Here is a 21,730-nt window from a genome sequence, read left to right on the forward strand (position 1 = left end):
TATATTATTGAATGATAAATATGCGAGTACACTAAGAAAAAAGGGGGTCATTGAGAGTTCTTTGGATAGTTATGGGCGTTTTGCGTATTAAAGGACTTTTACTTGGAAGGGGTTACATCCTTCTGGTCTGTTTTAAAATTCTTTCAGTGGACTTGATCTAACTGTCTTCTACTGTTTGGATAAAAGCAGACTCTAGGCAGAAACACACAAGTTGAGGGTCAGTGGGTCAACAATATTTTGGGTAAATGCTCATTCAGTCATTTGAACAAAACATTAACAATTCTCAGGCTTCTTATGTAAAACCCCAACTACTCACTGGGGTGAGTTCCACAGCAACCAACAGCTTCCCGAGCTCAGTAACGTTCAGATTGGCCTTATAAAATACTGAATCGTCAGCTAATTATGCCCCCTTTTTCCTTTCAAACCTGCATATAAAAATACTAGTAGCTGTTTACGAGTCTGCTTTACCTTCATTAAATTTTTATGAAGCCAACACATGTAAAACGGCACTTCTGTGAGCTCAGGCTTTGTGCACGGACTGTGGCAGTGTTTACTCAAAACGGAATTACTGACACTCCCACACGGGACTGCTTCAAAGGCGCTGAAAGCACAACACAAAGGGCATGCAAGTTTTTTTATTCCCGCATACACGGGTCCTGAGAAGATATGTTCGAATCAAATACTTTGATGCCACTGAATGGGAACATACAAAACAGCACTGAAATATGTAGATTTCTTTGAAGCCTTGTGACATTTAAAGGAGAACTGAAAGCAAATTTTTTATTAGCAAAACTTTATTTTTTATCTCATTTTATTAAATATAGGAATGCATTTTTGATTGCTATTTTGCCACTGCTATAGCAAGTTATGAGTGTTTGAAATATGCTATGTAATACATCAGTCCATATGTCAAAGCAATGGCCGTAAACAAGATTCGTTGAGACCTGTGCGAGACATCGTAGGACGGAAGTAAAACGTACAGCGGAAATCAAAGGTGACCAACATCTGCCAACGCTGTCAAAAGACACACGTTAGAGCCCTGCACTCCTGCGGGAGTCCCACGGGACTCGCCGCAAAGTAGTGCGGCGCGGGACAAATTTTGAAAGCTCATTGCGGGCGTGGGCGGGACCGGAAGTGCACATATGCGCACGCGGGCGGGAGCGGGAGTGCACATATGCGGCGCGGGCGGGAGCGGTGATAAGCTGCAGTCCCGCTAACTAAAAACGTGTTTGAAATAAAATTTATAAATTATTAATTTATGTCTATCATATATAATTTGTGCTGGATATTTTATTTGGCATTAATAAAAACATTTTAAGATGCCTAAATTTGCAGAGAGAGTCAGATTGCCAGATTGAGTGAGGAATGGCATCTTAAATTTGCCATTGATCACCCTAACAGGAAATCCTTTGATCACTCTAATGACTCGCGGTTCACACCCAGCTAGCAAGAGAACCATGAGTGAAGTGATTTACTGCTTGCGTTAGTCTACAACTCTAATCAGAGAGACAGGTTACACAGTCACGGTAGGCTTGACTCAATGCTATCCCAGAAATCCTTCCTGTAATATGCAAATTTGGCTGTCCAATCAGAGGCGGCCAAATTTGCATATTACAGGAAGGATTTCTGGGATAGCATTGAGTCAAGCCTACCGTGACTGTGTAACCTGTCTCTCTGATTAGAGTTGTAGACTAACTCAAGCAGTAAATCAATTCACTTCTCTTACTAGCTCTGCTTTACAATAAAAAAAAATAAAAAATAACACCATTGGTACAAAGCAAGCCTATTCACTTTTTTATGCTGATCAGAGAATTACAATGGCTTCTCATGTGATAAAAATGTGTGATTTGTGATTAAATATTTTAATCGCTTGACAGCACTAATTATTATTATTAGAGACACTACATGCTGAATTCAGAAACAAGGTAAATAATAACAAACGTGAAGGTGAGCTGTAGATATTTATGCTCAAATCCACTCAAAGTAGGGGGCGGGGCACCATCACGCTGTGTCAAGACAAGAACTTTCCTGAGAAATAACGCGAACGTCTGCATCATGCGGGATTTGTGGGCGGGAGTGGGACTGAAAATCATAATTTTTTTGTGGGCACACGTGGGAGCGGGACTGAAAATCATAATTCTTTGCGGGCGTGGGCGGGACTGCACAATGCGGGCGCGGGCGGGAGCGGGACTGAAAAATCCGACCCGCGCAGACCTCTAACACACATGCCTTAATTTCGAATGCTGGTGTAATAAAGCTGGAAGTTTTGTTAGTTTTGACAGCAATCAGGAAAGTTTGAAAAAAAAGTAGGCAGTAATCGTCATTTAAATTTGTTTTTGTGCAATATTTTGTTTGGAAAATAGTTTTCAAAATGGCGGCACTGACACCTGGCTGACACTTCACGCTTCGAAGTCTCGTGCAAGTCTTGTGAAGATCGCGCGGATAAGCGACGCCTGCCATGGACCAAACGAACTAAATTCAACATGGCTAAAAACCAAATAGGCCAATAAGTCTAATACTTAATTGCAATTAGTTGCCAATATGAGTCATGATATAAGGTTACGAAAACCGAAAACGTAATTGAATAACATGTTAATTAAGAAATAAAGCAAGTTTATAAATGACTTCAGTTCTCCTTTAAAGCATCAGCATTAAAACTGAGTTCAGGTCAGTGTATGGTCTCTGAAGTGCTTTGTATTTTGCTTTCACCAAGAACGAGAAGTTTCAGGATCATTACAGTAAGCTTCTGTCTGGCTCCTCTGGTGGTGATCAGCTGATTCAAAATTACACTGAATGGCCTGTTGTTCAGAGGCAAGTTGGCGCTTGAGTGTGTTTGAAATCAGGGTATTGAGCATCATACACAGAAAACACGAGGAGCTGGTAGTCCATTAGTGGACTGGAGTTTTACTGCAGGAGTGTGTGTGCGCGTGCGTGCTTGCGTGTGTGTGGTTTAACATTTAGGAGACGAGCCTCACTGGCTTTAACAGAGCCGACTCGGCAATTAAATTTCCTGCTTCACTCAACCCATGGGCCTCACAGAGCTGCATTATAACACGGTCCTTAAAACCATTAATGGAGGCAGAGTAATGGGGTGTGTGTGTGTTCGGGGATGTTTTTATATCTTGGTGGGGACTAAATTTTCCCAAAATATAGGAATATCCGGCCGTCAGTTTTGACCCCACTAAGAATATGTTTTTCACAAAAACTGCAGCTTTAATTTAAAAAAATAAAATCTAGCAGTAATTAACTGCATCAGTACTCTCGTCACCGTTCGGTCCTCATAAGGATAGTAAAACAACCGTACATGTGTGAATCTAAAAGGAAGAGTACAAGTGCCTATCACTCTTGCCATCCATTACTAAAGATCCCTGCACAAGTATTTCCTCCGTCTCTCCCTTTCACTATTCTCTCCCTCTCCGATCTATATTCTTAAGGAATAAAAAGAAGTGTAATCCATAGTAACCAGTCTCAGATCAAAGAAAACATTTGGTATTAAGCTCAGACTCGGAGCCACCAGACCCCGCAGCACTGATATCAATAACAGACACCAGTCCCAATCCAAGCCTGGCTACACCAGATGATGTCATATCTACCATGGGGACCTTTAAATTGTTTGCCAAGTTAAGTTGTGTAAAAATCTGAGAAAAAAAAAATCATCCAAATTAGCACTTAGAATGATTAAAGCAAAAAGAAAAGTGTGGTATGCTCCAGCACCATAAAACAGCAAGTCTTACACACTGATCTGACACGAGCGTTATGATTATATTGATAATGAAGGCTTTAAAGTGCTTCCATCGTCATATGATCGAGGAGTGATGTATTCTGTGCTAAAATCCTAAAATCTTTCAGTTATGCCCTCTCCGGTAAGATGCTGACCTCTTCTGCTCCTCGGACCTGCCTGATCCATCCTGATGCCCTACGTCTGGCTGGTGTCTCATCACATCGCTCCTGTGCAGGACGGCTCCATATGGACAGTCAAAAGTCACACTTGGAAGACGCTCTGGACACGTACAGTAATACATTTATGTCCGAGGACTACAGTTGACTTGCTAAGTTTAGGACTGCAGTTGTCATGAACAGTTTTGCACTCAAGTTTCCATCAATGAACAGTTAACAAAACAGACTTCATGTTAAAACTATAACGAATTTCCTATTTTCATAGTTATACTTTGTGACTCTATAGGACACTGTTATAGACGCAAGTTATTTACAGTCACGCTATCTGTTATCACCTAAATGAGGATGGGTTCCCTTTTGAGTCTGGTTCCTCTTGAGGTTTCTTCCTCATGTCGTCTGAGGGAGTTTTTCCTTGCCACTGTCGCCACAGGCGTGCTCATTGGGGATAAAATTAGCTCATGTTTAAAGCCTTTAATTTTCTGTAAAGCTGCTTTGTGACAATGTCTGTTGTTAAAAGTGCTATAAAAATAAACTTTACTTAGAATCCAGTACTAAAAGAAAAATGTGTGTGATGTTTCAATGTAAACATGTACATGAGTGCATTTACAGGTACTTTGTCATGAAAATTATACTCTTGCCTCAAAGCTTCCTGCTGGAGCTGTTTATCTATACAGACTGAGAAATCAATCATTTCTATGGCAACGCCACATGGCCAAAAGGAATACAGAGAACACTGAATATCCATATCATATTTTAACATCCAACTGCATCACAACAACTCCACTGTACCATTCATTATGAGGTTATTATTAGAAAAGTATAGGGAACATGTGACTGATATAGACATTCAGTGAGTTGTTTCATTAGATGTTCCATCATCATCATCATCCTTATAAGTAACAACTGTTGGTGATATAGTGCACAGTAAGATATCAATTCTAAAGTTTTCTCTATCTGAGTGTGATATAAATGTAATTCTAACAGACTGGGCTCCCACTCTTTGATGGATCCTTCATCCTCATTTGTATTCTCAGAACAAGCCATCGTCTTATCTCCTGACATATTTACTCTAATGTATCACATCACTTGTTAAATCTTTGTCCAACTCGTGCCCTAATTTTAAGGACTCATGACTTGACTTGAGCACTGAGGACTCGGACTCGTGCATTAACTGCATCCGGACTCGTAAATTGGAGACAAGGACTCCGATTTTGTCTTTATTTTTTGTAACATGGCATAATAATTTGGCATAAGATATTAATATCTACATTAACTTGTATACTAATTTCGTGCAAGAAAATGCACATTCACCTGTTCATACGTCATGTTCAGGAACAAACTAACGTTAATGACGCTAAAATGCCTGGAGAGAAGCCCCTTGAATTGTCCGCTTTGCTTATACAGACTTCTCGTGCAATGGGAAAAAATGCACTGCTATGTGTTCCATATGTAGAAGAGCTATCGAGGAGACGACAGGGACAACCTGGAACTTCAATCGTCATTTGGCAAGACTACACCCAGAGAAGTAAGCGACACGCTATGTTCATTGCTCTGTTGATAGCGGGGCTTGCTTGCTGATCGATGAACTAGCTAGTGTTAACCCTCTCTCATGTTATTTGCCCTGTTGATAGTGGGCGGGGCTTGCTGAGCGATGAACAAGCTTTTTATCTGTAGCCTATTAACTAAAACGGGGCAGTCAAGCAGGAACGTTAGTCCAACACAGTAGCGGAGACGGTTTCACATAAAGGCAGCAACAGCCACCGTCAAATGGTGCGGTTGGAATTCTCTTGTTCTTGGTCTCGACTTGAAATTTTCTTTAATGACTTGGACTTGACCACTGGGGACTCGAGACTGGGCTCGGACTCTAGGTTTATTAGTGACTCGACTACAACACTGACCTAACCCTATTCAGATTCACCTGATTTCAAAAATCACCTGTAACAACTGCTTTGCCAGATGCCACATACTGTTATCTTCAAGCCATATCTGAAGACCGTCAAGGCAAATGTTATTTTAAAAAAGGGGGGTGAAACCTACACATGTAGCACTGGATTTTCCTTGATTAAGGCCCACTTTACATGGGGACGGTCTGAAACAAAAACGCAAAAGTCCGTTTTCGTTCTCACTTTTTTCCGCGTCTACACGGCCATTTTCAAGGAGGAAATCTGCGTCTATACGGTGACGCATAAATGTGTGGAATTCAATTGGATGTGCATGCCAGGCGGCTAGGTGGTGCTGTGAAAGACCTCCGCTATGTCTGCACGCATGCGCAACGTCTTCCGTCTTGTCTGATCTGCACATCTGCGCCGCGAAAACTTTGACTACTCTGGCTATGGTAAGTAAGAAAGTAAGTAAAAAAGTAAGAGCATACTATACCTGCCTCTGTTCATTAACGGTATATGTGCAGATTCGGTATAGATGTTCGAAGGACTCCTGGACGTTTATTAAAGCTGCCAGAGCAGCTTGAAGGTCCGTTGGATCGATGTAATCAGACATGCTCTTACTTTTTTACTTACTTTCTTACTTCCCGGGCTGGCATGTACAGTATATGACTATGTATGACGTAAACGTACCCGACGTGAGTAGATCCGAGCAGAGTTTCGCGTATTGGGTAGTTTAGACGGATATGCAACGGGGGCTGTTTTTAACTTATCCACTCTGGAAGGCGTTTTCAATTTTTTAGCCTCGGAAACACCGTCCCTGTGTAGACGAAAGGCACTTCCGATAAAATATTTAGTCGTTTTTACCCGACAGCGTCCTCGTGTAAACGGGCCCTAATGCAGAACCTAAGGGAGATGTGCACTTTTGCACTCAACTATATGCACAGAGTTAAATCAAGATAAATCATGGCATTATACTTTATCTACTCAGCATTTTTTTTTTTTTGGCAAAACATGACATGAAATTAGTAAATGTGTTTCTCGTGCTCATGTTAACTGTTGTCAATGTAATAGTTTTCCATTACATTTATAGTATCACAGTTATGATGATCATTTTTAAATATCAACATTTCACTTTATCCTGATCAGAGTTCCAACAGATCTGGAGCCTAACTTCAGGACACTGGGTTTGAAATACATCTTTGACAGGATGCCAGTCCATCACAAATACATATGCACACCTAGAGGCACGCAAGAGTTCCCAGTACAATTACTGGCATGTTTTTGGGAGGAAACTGCAGAACCCTGAGAAAACCCACATAGAGACCCAACAGCAACTGAACTCAGGATTGAACCGAGGGCCCTAGAGTTGTGATGCAGCAACACTAACCATGATGGTACCATGATGCCTTAAAGAAAAGCAACCTTACTAAAAGCCCCTACTGATGGTGTCCTCGATTGACCTTTAGTAACTGCTTCACCTTGGTCATGGTGAATCCACAGCGTATCCTGGGAACATTGAGTGCGAGGCGGGAATACACATTTGATAAAACTCCAGTCTACCACAGCTAATTTGCCCAGCTTCATTCATTTCTATGTGTCATTCTTCTAGGCTTTCAATACTGGAGACATGTGCCAAACATCCAACATAAAGCTGTAATGTTCTACTAGAGCCACACAGAATATGTGCATGCATGCGTGTGCGCGTGGCTCACCATCGCTGGAGCCGCGGGCAAACAGGCCGTCCGGAGAGGGCGTGTGGCGCGAGCGGGAGCCGATGGAGTCCAGACTGTCGAAGGAGTCGTCTCGCGTGTGCCTTGGCGGCGACAGAGAATCACTGCGCTCCGACTCCCAGCAATCAATGTAACCGCTGTCCCTGATGCTACGCTTCGGGCTGTCCCAGTCCTCCACCTCCTGAAACACACACACACACACACACACGCGGGTTATATATTTCATGTGGTTTCCTTTTTTAAATGAATCGAATGAGTCTCATATCTGGGCAGAAGTGAGCCCTGTTACAACCATTCCCAAGAGCCCAGCTAGCCATTTCCCCATCACTCTACACATTCCCTCTTTCCAAGTTTCACTCTCTCATCGACTTTTTCCAGTTCAGTGCTTGTGGCTTCCTGTTTCTGACTTTTTCCTATTGTTGCTCCTTCATGAAAAATGGGGGGAAACATCGCAACTATACAGCGTAATTTACCCCTACCAGTTTTTCCTATTCAAATTGAAATAATTGATACAAAACTACAACCCTGATTCCAAAAAAGTTAGGACACTGCGTAAACCATAAATAAGAACAGAACCAATATTCAACTGAATACCTTTCCAAAAACAAAGTATTTAATATTCAAACTGATAAACTCTATTGGCTTTGTAAATATCCACTCACACTGAATTTGATGTCTGCAACATGTTCCAAAAAAATTGGGGCAGGGGCATGTTCATCACTGTGTTACATCACCTTTCCTTTTAACAATACTCTAAGTATTTGAGGACTAATTGTTAAAACCTTGAAAATGAAATTCTTTTCCATTCTTGCTTCATATATGACTGCATTTGCTCAACACCCCAGGGTCTTCGTTGTCATATTGTGCACTTCATAATGCATCACACATTTTCAATGGAAATCAGGCAGGCCAGTTTAGCACCTACACTCTTGTACTACAAAGCCATGCTGTTGTAACACGTGTAGAATCTGGCTTGGCATCATCTTGCTGGAATAAACAGGGACGTCCCTGAAAATGACATCTAGATGGCAGCATTTTTGCTCCAAAACTTGTATGTACATTTCAGCATTAATTGTGCCTTCACAGATCTACAAATTACCATGGGCACTAACACCACCCCCTTTCCTCTTTAGACTGGAGGTCACGGCGTCCATGATTTCAAAAAGAAATGTGGACTCAAAATGTGGACAGCACACTTTTCCACTTTGCATCAGTCCATCTCCGATGAGCTCGGGCATGGAGATTTCAGCGACATTTCTGGATGTTGTTGATATTTGGCTTTCGCATTACATTTGTACATGCAGCAACAAACTGTTTACCTACAGTACAACAGTTTTTTGAAGTGTTCCCGAGCCCATGTAGTGATGACCTTTATACAATCATATTGGTTTTTAATGCAGTGCCACCTGAGAGACTGACACTCGTATTCATTGTTGGTTTTCAACCTTGTCCTTTCCATGTAGAGATTTCTCTGTATTCTCTGAATCATTTGATGATACATTATTATGGGATGTAGATGGTAAAATCCCTAATTTTATTTTATTTTTTTGCAATTACACATTGAGAAGTTGTTCTTAAAAGAGAATTGAAGGCAAATTTATCATCAAAATTCTATTTCTCTCATTTTATTAAATATAGGAATGCATTTTTGATCGCTATTTTGGTCACTGCGATAGCAAGTTATGAGTGTTTGAAATATGCTATGTAATATATAAGTCCATACGTCAAAGCAATAGCCGTAAACGAGATTCATTGAGACCTGTGCAAGACATCATAGGATGGAAGTAAAACATACAGCGGAAATCAAAGTGACCAACATCTGCCAACGTTGTCAAAAGACGCACGCGCCTTCTTTCAAACACTGATGTAATCAAGCCGGAAGTTTTGTTTGTTTTGATAGCAATCAGGAAAGTTTGAAAAAAGTAGGCAGTAATAGTCATTTAAACTTGTTTTTGTGCAATACTTTGTTTGGAAAACAGTTTTCAAAATGACGGCACTGACACCTGGCTGACACTTCACGCTTCGAAGTCTCAAGCAAGTCTTGTGAAGATCGCGCGGATAAGCGACGCCTGCCGTGGACCAAACGAACTAAATTCAACATGGCTAAAAACCGACTAGGCCGATAAGTATAATATTTAATTGCAATTAGTTGCCAATATGAGTCACGATATAAGGTTACAAAAACCGAAAACGTAATTGAATAACACGTTAATTAAGAAATAAAGCAAGTTTAAAAATGACTTCAGTTCACCTTTAAACTGTTGGATTATTTGCCCGTGCAATTTTCACAAAGTGGTGAACAACTCTTGGCTTGTGAACGACTGAACCTTTCGAGGATACCCCTTTTACCTGTTACAAATTAACCCGTTCACCCGTAGAATGTTCCAAACAGGTATTTTGTGAGCATTCCACAACTTTCCCAGTCTTTTTATTGTCCCTGTTCCAACTTTTCCGGAACAACTTGCATGCATCAAATTCAGAATGAGCAGATATTAACAAAAGACAAAAAAGTTCATATCAGTTTGAACATTAAATATCTTGTATTTTTACTGTATTAGGTTGACAAGGATTTGCAAATCATTACATTCTGTTTATATCCCCTTTGGACATAAGGAAAAGTGCTATGGAACTTCAGGTGTACAACTGTACACATTATGTCCAAAGGGGTTATGCATGTTTTACACAGTGCCCCAACTTTTTGGAACTGGGGTTGTACTTTTACTTTTATCTTTACCCATTTGTCCATTTTTGTTTTGTACTTCCTGGATTACTGAAAAACAACTCGCTTATATACCGGTAATTAACAACTATTCCACGAAATCGAGTCATACATGAGCTGATAGCCGAGCTGGCGATAAGCCATGTACGGCAAAATTGAGTGGAATACCGGTTTTATTCTATCTACGTTCACTAGATTTTAAGAAACAGAGCATTTTTATTTTTTGCAAATTCTATAGATAAAAACTTTTTACAAAACGTCCAACAAAACCATTTCCGCTTAAGCAGACTTCTTAAAAACCTATCAATGGCTGCACGAATTGCCTTAGTGTTGTTTTTTGTACAAAGTGCTGTCTTGTTGTCGTGCCGAGGTACGGTATAGAATAGCTTTAGACATTTATTTAATTCATCCTTGGACATTTCAGGTCTGTAATTTTCAAACATCTTTGAGCTTTTGAACCAGTCTAAAAAAATTCACCAAATTTTAATGCTTAAAGATGAAGAATGTAAACAAACTGGCGAAATGACAGTAGCAATTTGTGAAAAATGCTATAATAATAATAATTCTTGGGGGGAAAAAAAGAAAAAGATATGTACCATATTTTGTTTGTATTTTGGGGGGGTTTGTTTTCGAGTTTTTAATTTCATCCTTGGTTGGTTCAGCAACACGCGTCGCCATTTTGTTTTTCTCTACTCACAGTATATGAGCTGATAGCCTAGTCGTAGAGTAGCCAATCATAGCGCACGATTGCTCACATCCAGTAAATGTGGATAGAATAAGGCTACATCCACACGACAACGGCAACGAGATGTTATTTAAAAAAAAATATCGCGTCCACATGGGCAACGGATCAGTAAAATACCAGGTACATATGGCAACGCAACGCTTGCTGAAAACGATGCAATACACATGCCACACCTCTAGGGGCGCTGTAAGACGGTCCCTTCGGAGACACCAGAACAATAGAAGAAGTAAGGACGCATGCGCATAAACTATTATGCGCAAGACTTCATATTAGCCACAAAGAAAAATCTGTTCGTAAAATTACATTATAATGACCAAATACAATGAAAAGTATTTTTCCAGTCTCACCTGTGAAAGGTAATCCCATGTGATCTCGTTTGGACGGCAAACTTGTTGGTACAGTTAAACGCAGCACATGAATGAGGCATCTTTATTCTCCGCTTTGACCCATCCAATATGGCAGCGAGGATGACGTATGATTCTACGCGGAAGGCGGCGTCTTTAATGGTCCGGAATAAATTGAATGCTACACGTTGATGGATTAATTTGTTCTTCTACGCCCTTTTTGAGGAATGTATTGTAGGACTTAAACCAACATCTGAAGAGGTGAGATCGCTCCTTTTTTTCCCCTATTTTTGCTGGCGGGATTGACTCTGCCCTAAGGGCTATTCTCTCTCTCTCACTTTGCACCATTACACAATAAATATTCACAGTGAAAATATTTTGTAAGCACGTTTCATGAACCAAGTTATAGGATTTGTTGACAACTCGCATCGAGTTCGTTACACTTCTACCCGGCGTGAAGCACATGTGGTTGTGACGTCATCGTAAACAAATCCGTTCTACTCATCCAGACGACTTCGCAACGGCGCCGTTGCCAGATCTTTCCACTCTGGAACCCGTTCTCAAAAGATTTCGTTTTGGGGCACCCAAAACGCCGGTGCCGTGTGGACGCCAGGCCGAAACGATAAACAATTTTATCGGATTCACCTGAATCCGTTGCCGTGTGGACAGGGCCTAAGAATGGATATGCCCCCACTCTTTTCCTTTATCCTCATTCTCCCCATTCTCATTAGAGCAACTACTACATGTTAGCTGATATCCCGTATACTGCTGGACTAAACAGTACGTCAAAACAAGTCCGTCAGCAATGCTGTAGCAACATTTGGTTCACTATTTAAAGATGCATGTCTTTCTTGTCTTAGCCCCTAACATGATTTTGGATTTAAATTCAAGTCAATATTTTTAAGACATTTCTCAGCTAAAAGCTACAAACAGGAAATTATTACTAAAAACTTACAACATGCACCCAGTTATTTCCAGTGACTATAAAAGGGTAACTGAGCGGTGCCTGTGTTGAGCAAGTGAGCTTTGTGTAGGACAGGGTACTTCAGCAGCAAGACTAAAAACCACTGCTCTAGGAGATCATGTATAAGAGGATGTGACGTCTGTTTTGGCTGACCCTCAAGCTGTAGGTCTCTGGGCACAATGGCTCACTTTTACTGCTCTCACTCCACGAGACATTCCTGACGGAGACCAAATCTGCTCTCCAGCAACACACACACACACACCAGAAAACACTCCAACCATCCAATTCTGTGTATAATCAGTGAAAAAGAAAGCAAGTCAGTTTGTTGGTGTTTGCCGTGACAAAACAGACATGCTATCCTGAAGCAATCACAAAGCTGAAGTGTAATGAGTCAGCGTTTTTTCCAAACAGGCTCCTGCCATGTCACCAAAAAGAAGCAGGCTTTTTCATTAAAGCTGTGCAGCTATTTGGCATGAACTGTGAATGGAGGCCCTGTTCATGAAGTCTGTATCTCAGAGAGGACTGCATCTCAGTCAGAAACCTATTAAACAGGCACATGACATGGAGGAGAAATAAATCCCTCCTCACTGATATCATCCCCCTTCTTACGGCTGCGAGTTTGAGCTCTGTCTGTGTGCGCGCGCACGCATCACCGCATCCATACTATCTAAACTATCTGCGCCTGTTCCCGTGGCAACTGAGCAAACCTCAGCACTATTTTGATGTCTCTGTGTGCGAACCAGCATTTATTTATTTATGTAGCAGTTCAACCAAAAGGCATAATGTACTATATATGTGCAAGGCTCAAATTGGCTCTCCTGCAATATTCTACATTATTCTACATACAGGACACCTTTTCGATGGAATAAAAACATGTGTTCTATTTCCTTCTAGTGAGTTCCATTCATTTGGTTTGATAGCATGCAATATTGTTAGCATATTGCTTATCCTACGTGTATTACATCACTCTACCCAATGGAGAAGGAGTGCTGAATATGGTTTATGATAATTGCATGGTTGTCAAGACAACATGACGTCACACGTCGGAGACGTAAAACCTCTGTGCTAGCGAGCGACTGTGACCATTTGTAAACAAACATGGCCAACAGGTTTGCTTCGTTACATACGGAAGATTTTGAGATAATTGACAATAATAACAACATTAGCTGGCTTTTTTTTCCATGGTCTATCAGATATATTCCATTCAGCTAGCATGATACTCATTCAGTATCATGCTAGCTGAATGGAATATATCTGATATACTACCAACCTAAAATTTATTACGATTCAGTTAAAATTCCTGGTGTACAAAGGTATGGAATCAATTTTGTGCCAAAATGTTCACACAATACTTTTGAAATATCAAACAAAAACGACAAATCAAAATACAAAAAAACAAAGAAAAGTCCATTTTTTTTTAGACTGGCAAACAAATTATTCGTGTAATCGTGCAAAATATCAGTCTATTACTCTTCAGAAACCTTTTATTTTTGTTCCGCGGCTTTCTCAGTTTTGTTTGACGTAATTTATTTTGGTTGCGATTCCAGCTTTCTCGTTTGCGCTCCCTGACTTTTTGCTTGCAGTTTTGGCACAAACTTCACGTGTGGGTGGGCTGTCCAGGAATGCATTCCCATTGGGTAACTTGTGTTTGACTGACCGCTACGCTCAACCATTCCCTACTCGGATTCTGGCGGACTGTTTGGCGAGTGACCGATCCATTGATGGTAAACAAGGATCGAGTGGACTTCAGTGGCGACTATGATATTGAATTAATCCAACAAAGTGTAAATTCAATATCATAGTCGCCACTGAAGTCCACTCGATCCTTGTTTACCGTCAATGGATCGGTCACTCGCCAAACAGTCCCCCAGAATCCGAGTAGGAAATGGCCGCAACAGCCTCCGGGGAATGGCTGAGCCTAGCTGTCAGTCAAACACAAGTTACCCAATGGGAATGCATTCCTGGACAGCCCACCCACACGTGAAGTTTGTGCCAAAACTGCAAGCAAAAAGTCAGGGAGCGCAAACGAGAAAGCTGGAATCGCAACCAAAATAAATTACGTCAAACAAAACTGAGAAAGCCGCGGAACAAAAATAAAAGGTTTCTGAAGAGTAATAGACTGATATTTTGCACGATTACACGAATAATTTGTTTGCCAGTCTAAAAAAAAATTGACTCTTTTTTTGTATTTTGATTTGTCGTTTTTGTTTGATATTTCAAAAGTATTGTATGAACATTTTGGCACAAAATTGATTCCATACAAAGGTCCGGATCAGCAACTACAATGCAACATGACTGAATGGAGACAACAATTACTTTTTCATGCTTACCCAATCGCAAGTCCTTTACACCTCTGACAATTCAGTGTCAGAAAGTGGTTGTTTTGTAGTGACACTTCATGTTACCACTTTTGACTGAACAGACAAGAAGTTTTGAATCTGACACAGAGGGAATAAACACACTTGTCTCTCCGATCTATTTTCATCATTCCCTTTTTTAATTAATTTTTTTATTTTTAGAAACAAGGCATGTGGTCACTTCACTCATTGCTATAAAGTTAAAATAAAACAAAAATCTATTAAAAGTCTTAACATTGTCCCCTTACTGAGCTAATGGCTTTAGCTCTGGAGCTAGTCTCTGGTCCGATGAGCTCCTGCAGTTAGATAATTTAAAAACAGTAAGTGCGTGTGATTGGATAAGCAGCAACTGATGATCTGCTACGGATGATCCACTGGTTCTTGTTTAAAATATTTCAGCTAGTTTTTTTTTTTAATAATATGTTTATCATCTCTACTACAGAGTTTTGTTTCAAGTACTTGGTTCACTGTGGTCAACCGGTTGATAACACCTGGCATTACAGAAAAAAATAAATAAATAAAATAAATAAGTGTTTATGTGCACATAATAGATGGGTGCAGAGGGGAACCGTCATGGCCTTCTAGGCCTTCAGAGAAGGCCCAAACATACCATCATTTCAAAGGTTATATTTAAGTTCTTTCATTCTTTAAGCTCTTTCATAATTTGGCCTCATTTTATATCCAGTTTGCTTCAGAAATGAAAGGGTTACTGTCCTGAAAACATTAAAATCGAGTTATTCAGTGAGGTTTTTTATTTGTTTGTTGTCTCTAGGCTGAGAAGAGTTTAGAGCTGGCTCACTCACTGGTTAGGACTTCATTGCCGGGACAGAAGGCCATGGCAGTGCATGTTTATGTAGGAAGTGACAGATGAATTAATCAATCAATCAGATTTTGATTTATAGTGGGAGGGACCAAAAATGTATCACCCTGGGCCTTCTCGAATGCCAACGCTGGCTTAAAGGGCTGATGACACGAACATGACTCTATGCAATTTCTTAAATAAACTATACAACATGGCAAACATGTTAGATTTCTGTTATAATTACGTGAAAAGAAGCTGTTGTTACGCAAATATCCAACTTTTAATTGCACAGCGCAAGAAAACTGGGTCCGTGGCTCGCGGCCATGTTGTGACGTCAGCGGGAGAACACGCTGTGGTTCACTGGCTGTTCTACTCATAGACATCCTATGGTTCTACTCTGGTTCTACTCAATGGAAATGGCGCATGAAAACGCCGGTGAACTCTAGTGCTAGCTCTTCCTCTTCTGGGAGTCTAGAATTGTGCTGATCTCTTCCGAATAGAATCTATGATAGCCTACCCTCTTTACCCTTTGCCTCTCGTTGCTAGGCGGCAGTTACATGAAAGCCACAAGCTTTCACAAGCAAATACATGACTGATATCACGCCGACTTTATGATTACATTTATGATTATCATGTAGAATCTATAGCTCTACGTACCTTTATCTTATGTCGTTTCACAACACATGTTCTGACAGGAGGACTGTCTTTGGATCCGGCATAGCTACTAGTAGACCCCCTCCGGAATACTGGCAGTGTTGCCAGATTGGGATTTTTCCCGCCCAGTTGAGCGGTTTCAAGTGCATTTTGGTGGGTTTTGAACATATTTTGGGCTGGAAAACTTCAGCAGTATCTGGCAACAATCCAGCCCAAAATATGTTCAAAACCCACCAAAATGCACTTGAAACCGCTCAACTGGGCGGGAAAAATCCCAATCTGGCAACACTATGTAGGCACTGCTGATGGTAGCAACACACGTTTGTGCTGAACTGAACACCCAAGAGATTCTTTTAAGCTGGGAAGGGTGTCAAAACAATCCAAATCGAAGTGTTCAGAGCACAGGACAGATGTTGGTGAGGGCTCCCACTTGTCACGAGTGTGCCTGACTTGCTTCACCCACTTCGCATGCAGCTCGGGATCTCTGGGAAACTTGAATAAACTTACCCCATCCTTGTAGGTTTTGGAGCAAAAGCCGGCAACACAACGCGAAGGCATAATAACTAATAACTAATATTATATATAAAATGTATAATAATAATACTAATAATGACAAACTGAACACCTGTCGCATCAACAACAAACTGGTAAGTTAGGAGGAAGGTTCTTTCGCTGACGTCATATAGCTCCTCCTCCTCTTTCGTCTCCTGGGTGCTGCAGCCCTGTCAAATTTGCCCAAATAGCCACGTTTATCATAACTTGTAAAATAGGCGCCTTCGTGAATTAATATATGGATCATCGGGAATTACTTTTTATGTTATAAAACATCGCCAAAGATGTCAAAAACGTGTCATCAGCACTTTAACCTCAAGTCGGCACCACCAGTGCAGCAGTGAAGTCGCCTTCCAGCCGGTGTAGCGTTCATCAGTAGCGTTAGCGAATGCTAATAAAGCGGTCAAGCCAGTGCTATTCAGAACAAGTAGCACAGGCTAAGAACTGAGAAACTAAGATTTCTGTCTCCAGACTCTTCTTCCATGCACACTCATCAAAGTATTTTCCCACTTATACTCAAGTATTCATTTCTCTGTGTAATTTATTTAGATACTTTTAAAATCAACATCGACAACTACACACAACAGAGCTACTTGGCAGCCTACTGCTAATCTCTTGCAAAATCCTTTGCCCTGTTGCTTTTTTGGTGCCTGGCTAAGTTTTGGCTGAGTTGAAGTCCCAGTTCTAATAGTAATGGTTCGCCACTCGATGGGTGACAAAGGAAACAATTGAATAAATGAGCAGTGAACCCAACATGCTTCCAGACAGATGGAATGCATGATACAGTTAAACACGATACCATAATCTATGGCATGTATAAAATTACTGAGGCGGCTCAGGCCTTCATTTTGGACCAATATGGCAACAGGAAAAGATAGAAGTCACTTTAAAAGAGGGTTAATTATTGGGATATGCCTGGCAGTAGCTTCAGCCACAAGGATTGCTCATCTGGTGAGTGTTTCAATAGGAGCACTGAGTAAAGTAACATCTGTATTTAGATTTAGACAGAATTGGATGAGCAACTGTCCTTTAGGTAACGTAGTACGTGATCAGAACGACAGCAAGAACAACCACATCTGTATATGCCTGCATGCATTTATGTGCTTTTCATCAGTGTCCTCAAGAGTGCTCAGGCCTGACTGCTGAGGCCAGTGGTGTGAGCTCATCTCTGGAGACACAAGCCTTATAGAGCTCTTTGACCCGTCTCTATAAAATCACATGCCCTCCTAAGCACATTCTCAGGAAAAAGTAACTCAGGGTCCTATAAACATCCACCCTAAGATGTCATAAAATATCTGATATAATGCCAAGTGATGAGGACACTATTAAAAAAAAAAAAGTCTGTTTTCCAAATGAGAAAAGAGCTATTGCCCTTCAGCAAGTTCTCTACCAAAAGTCTGTGTAATATAACTGAATGTAACTAAAGGATAATTAACTGGTGGACCAAATAGCTCAATCGAAAACATATTGTGTAGTAATCAGTTATAAGAAATTGCATGAGCTTTTCAAATACCTGAATACAAGAACTGTAATGTTTAACACAGACATACGTATATGACCACAGTCACAGTTAACGTAACAAAGCAATGTAATAGAGTAACATATTTGACTGACATGAGATTAGCACAATACAATGCTGATTGGTTAATTGAGGTTTTTCACCCACGTGACCAAGTCAGGTGATGCATCGTTAGGCTGCCATTTTGGACGTCACGGCTCGAATCAGTTTGAATGCAAGGAAGGCGACAAATGAAAAACATAAAATAAAAAGGAGCGAGATGCAGAAAACACCTTCACTATCCAGCGACGTAGGGCATTTACAGGGCGAGCAGAGGGAGAGGTATTTGCAAAAATTGAGGTTAGCAGGCTTAGAGAACGACGTTTACCTGCTTCCACCAGGATTGTTCACTGACGTACGGAAGTACACGAAGCCCTCGTCTTTACCTGACTTCGGCCCACATGATCTATGTCGTTAAAAACCCATCGCCATACACAGGTATTGATCTGAAAGCGTAATAAGAGTTTGGATGCCTACAAATATTTTGTGTCAGGCTGGGTAACATGCCTACATCAGTGGGTCGTCCCTGGAGCCGGTGGTCGCCATCTTATTACAGCTAAGGTTTGTTCACATTTTCATTTACTTTCGGTCCTCAGGATAAACAAAATGTTATTAAATGTCATTGAAATAACTTCTTAGTCTGTTGAGACATGGCCCGTTATAAATTTGCTGTTACCAGGCAATGACCAAGAACTGTATTATTAGGGTCGGTGTCTGTGTTGTAGCAGTGTACTAGCAGCTAGCTGTTAGCACTAGCTAATGTCAACAACATAGCTAGTATGTTACTGTAGCAATGTTTACGTTCAGTCATTTGAATGACTGTTAAAACCTTTCAGTCTCAAGTTTTTCCTTTACTGTATTTACTAGTTTACTGTAATTATGATCCGGCAGCTATTTACACCGGATCCAGTGTAAATAGCTGCCGGAGCGCGCTCCGGCTTGCTCCCCCTCAAATTAAGCAGCGCGCTCCGGGAGCAAGCCGGAGCGCGCTGCTTAATTTGAGGGGGAGCAAGGTTCCGGAGCGCGCTCCGGCTTGCTCCCCCTCAAATTAAGCAGCGCGCTCCGGCTTGCTCCCCCTCAAATTAAGCAGCGCGCTCCGGGAGCAAGCCGGAGCGCGCTGCTTAATTTGAGGGGGAGCAAGCCGGAGCGCGCTCCGGAACCTCGGCTGGAGCACTCCGGGAGCAAGCCGGAGCGCGCTGCTTAATTTGAGGGGGAGCAAGCTGGAGCGCGCTCCGGCAGCTATTTACACTGGATCCGGTGTCTGTAACATGTTATTTTTTTCAAGCTGGTTCTCCCTCTCTGTCTGCAGCGTTAGTATGTAGCTTGACCTTCAAAATGGCAGACATCGGGGCGTCACGTGACCCTGTGACGTCAGGTGAAAAACCTCAATAGTGCATGTTTTACTGAAATGAATGACACTGATAAAAGGGTAGTGTATGAGACTGACACAGTTGGAGAAGATAGTTTACAAATCTGCAGAACATCAGAATGACACAGTGATGGTGCACAAGGTGAATTAAGGTGTTCTGTATGATACCAAGGGAGTATTGGTGTACAAAGAGTGGAGACATTATAAAGACAAAGATATGACAAGGACATGAAGATATTATAAGAGCTGGAAATAATTCCATCCATCCATCCTTTATCGATACTGCTTACAGTGCTCAGCGTAAATGAGTACACCCCCTTTGAAAAGTAACATTTTAAACAATATCTCAATGAACACAAACAATTTCTAAAATGTTGACAAGACAAGTTTAATATAACATCTGTTTAACTTATGTGAAAGTAAGGCTAATAAACTTAGATTACACATTTTTTTCAGTTTTACTCAAATTAGGGTGGTGCAAAAATGAGTACACCCCACAACAAAAACTACTACATCTAGTACTTTGTATGGCCTCCATGATTTTTAATGGCAGCACCAAGTCTTCTAGGCATGGAATGAACAAGTTGGCGACATTTTGCAACATCAATCTTTTTCCATTCTTCAACAATGACCTCTTTTAGTGACTGGATGCTGGATGGAGAGTGATGCTCAACTTGTCTCTTCAGAATTCCCCATAGGTGTTCGATTGGGTTCAGATCAGGAGACATACTTGGCCACTGAATCACTTTCACCCTGTTCTTCTTCAGAAATCCAACAGTGGCCTTAGATGTGTGTTTAGTCATGTTGGAAAAGTGTATGATGACCAAGGGCACGGAGTGATGGTAGCATCTTCTCTTTCAGTATAGAGCAATACATCTGTGAATTCATGATGCCATCAATGAAATGCAGCTCCCCGACACCAGCAGCACTCATGCAGCCCCACATAAGGACACTGCCACCACCATGTTTCACTGTAGACACCATGCATTTTTCTTTGTATTCCTCACCTTTGCAACGCCATACAGTTTTGAAGCCATCAGTTCCAAAAACATTTATCTTGGTCTCATCACTCCAGAGTATAGAGTCCCAGTAGTCTTCATCTTTGTCAGCATGGGCCCTGGCAAACTCCAGGCGGGCTTTTTTGTGCCTGGGCTTTAGGAGAGGCTTCTTTCGTGGACGGCATCCATGCATGCCATTCCTCTGCAGTGTACGCCGTATTGTGTCATGGGAAATAGTCACCCCAGTTTGGCTTCCTACTTCTTTAGATAACTGCAGTGAACTTGCATGCCGATTTTCTTCAACCCTTCTCATCAGAAGACGCTCCTATCGAGGTGTTAACTTCCGTGGACGACCTGGACGTCTCTGTGAGATGGTTGCAGTTCCATCTTTCTTGAATTTTTGTACCACTTTTGCTACAGTATTGTGACTGATAAGTAAAGCTTTGCTGATCTTCTTGTAGCCTTCACCTTTGTGGTGTAAATAAATTATTTTCTTTGGGGAATTCTGAAGAGACAAGTTGAGCATCACTCTCCATCCAGCATCCAGTCACTAAAAGAGGTCATTGTTGAAGAATGGAAAAAGATTGATGTTGCAAAATGTCACCAACTTGTTCATTCCATGCCTAGAAGACTTGGTGCTGTCATTAAAAATCATAGAGGCCATACAAAGTACTAGATGTAGTAGTTTTTGTTGTGGGGTGTACTCATTTTTACACCACCCTAATTTGAGTAAAACTGAAAAAATGTGTAATCCAAGTTATATTATTAACCTTATTTTCACGTTATAAGTTAAACAGGTGTTATATTAAACTTTGTCTAGTCAACATTTTAGAAATTGTTTGTGTTCATTGAGATATTGTTTAAAATGTTACTTTTCAAAGGGGGTGTACTCATTTACGCTGAGCACTGCATGTGTCAAGGTTGTGGGGGAAGCTGGAGCTGATCCCAGCTGATTTTGTGCCCTGGACAGGTCGCCAATCTATCGCAGGGTTAACACAGAAATGAACAACCATTCACACTCATATTCTTACCTATGGGCAATTTAGAGTAGCCATTTGAGCTAATCCACAAGTCTTTGTACTGTGGGAAGAAACCAGAGGCCCCGGAGAAAACCCATGCAACAACTCCATACAGAAAGGCCCCAGTCGGCCATGTGGT

At 41.2% G+C, this 21,730-nt stretch overlaps 1 protein-coding gene across 6 annotated transcripts in view; it reads right to left on the reverse strand.

Moving 5' to 3' along the window:
* The window catches only part of limch1b (LIM and calponin homology domains 1b), a 322,052-nt gene that overhangs the window by 71,557 nt on the left and 228,765 nt on the right, over nt 1-21,730 (reverse strand). For all 6 annotated transcript variants that reach the window (XM_060927404.1, XM_060927403.1, XM_060927406.1 and 3 more), the window contains one exon: nt 7,493-7,691. In XM_060927404.1, coding sequence (XP_060783387.1) covers nt 7,493-7,691 — 199 coding nt within the window. The remainder of the gene's footprint in view (nt 1-7,492; nt 7,692-21,730) is intronic.

Source organism: Neoarius graeffei, chromosome 8, assembly GCF_027579695.1.
Source record: "Neoarius graeffei isolate fNeoGra1 chromosome 8, fNeoGra1.pri, whole genome shotgun sequence".
In the NCBI taxonomy this organism is placed as follows: domain Eukaryota; kingdom Metazoa; phylum Chordata; class Actinopteri; order Siluriformes; family Ariidae; genus Neoarius; species Neoarius graeffei.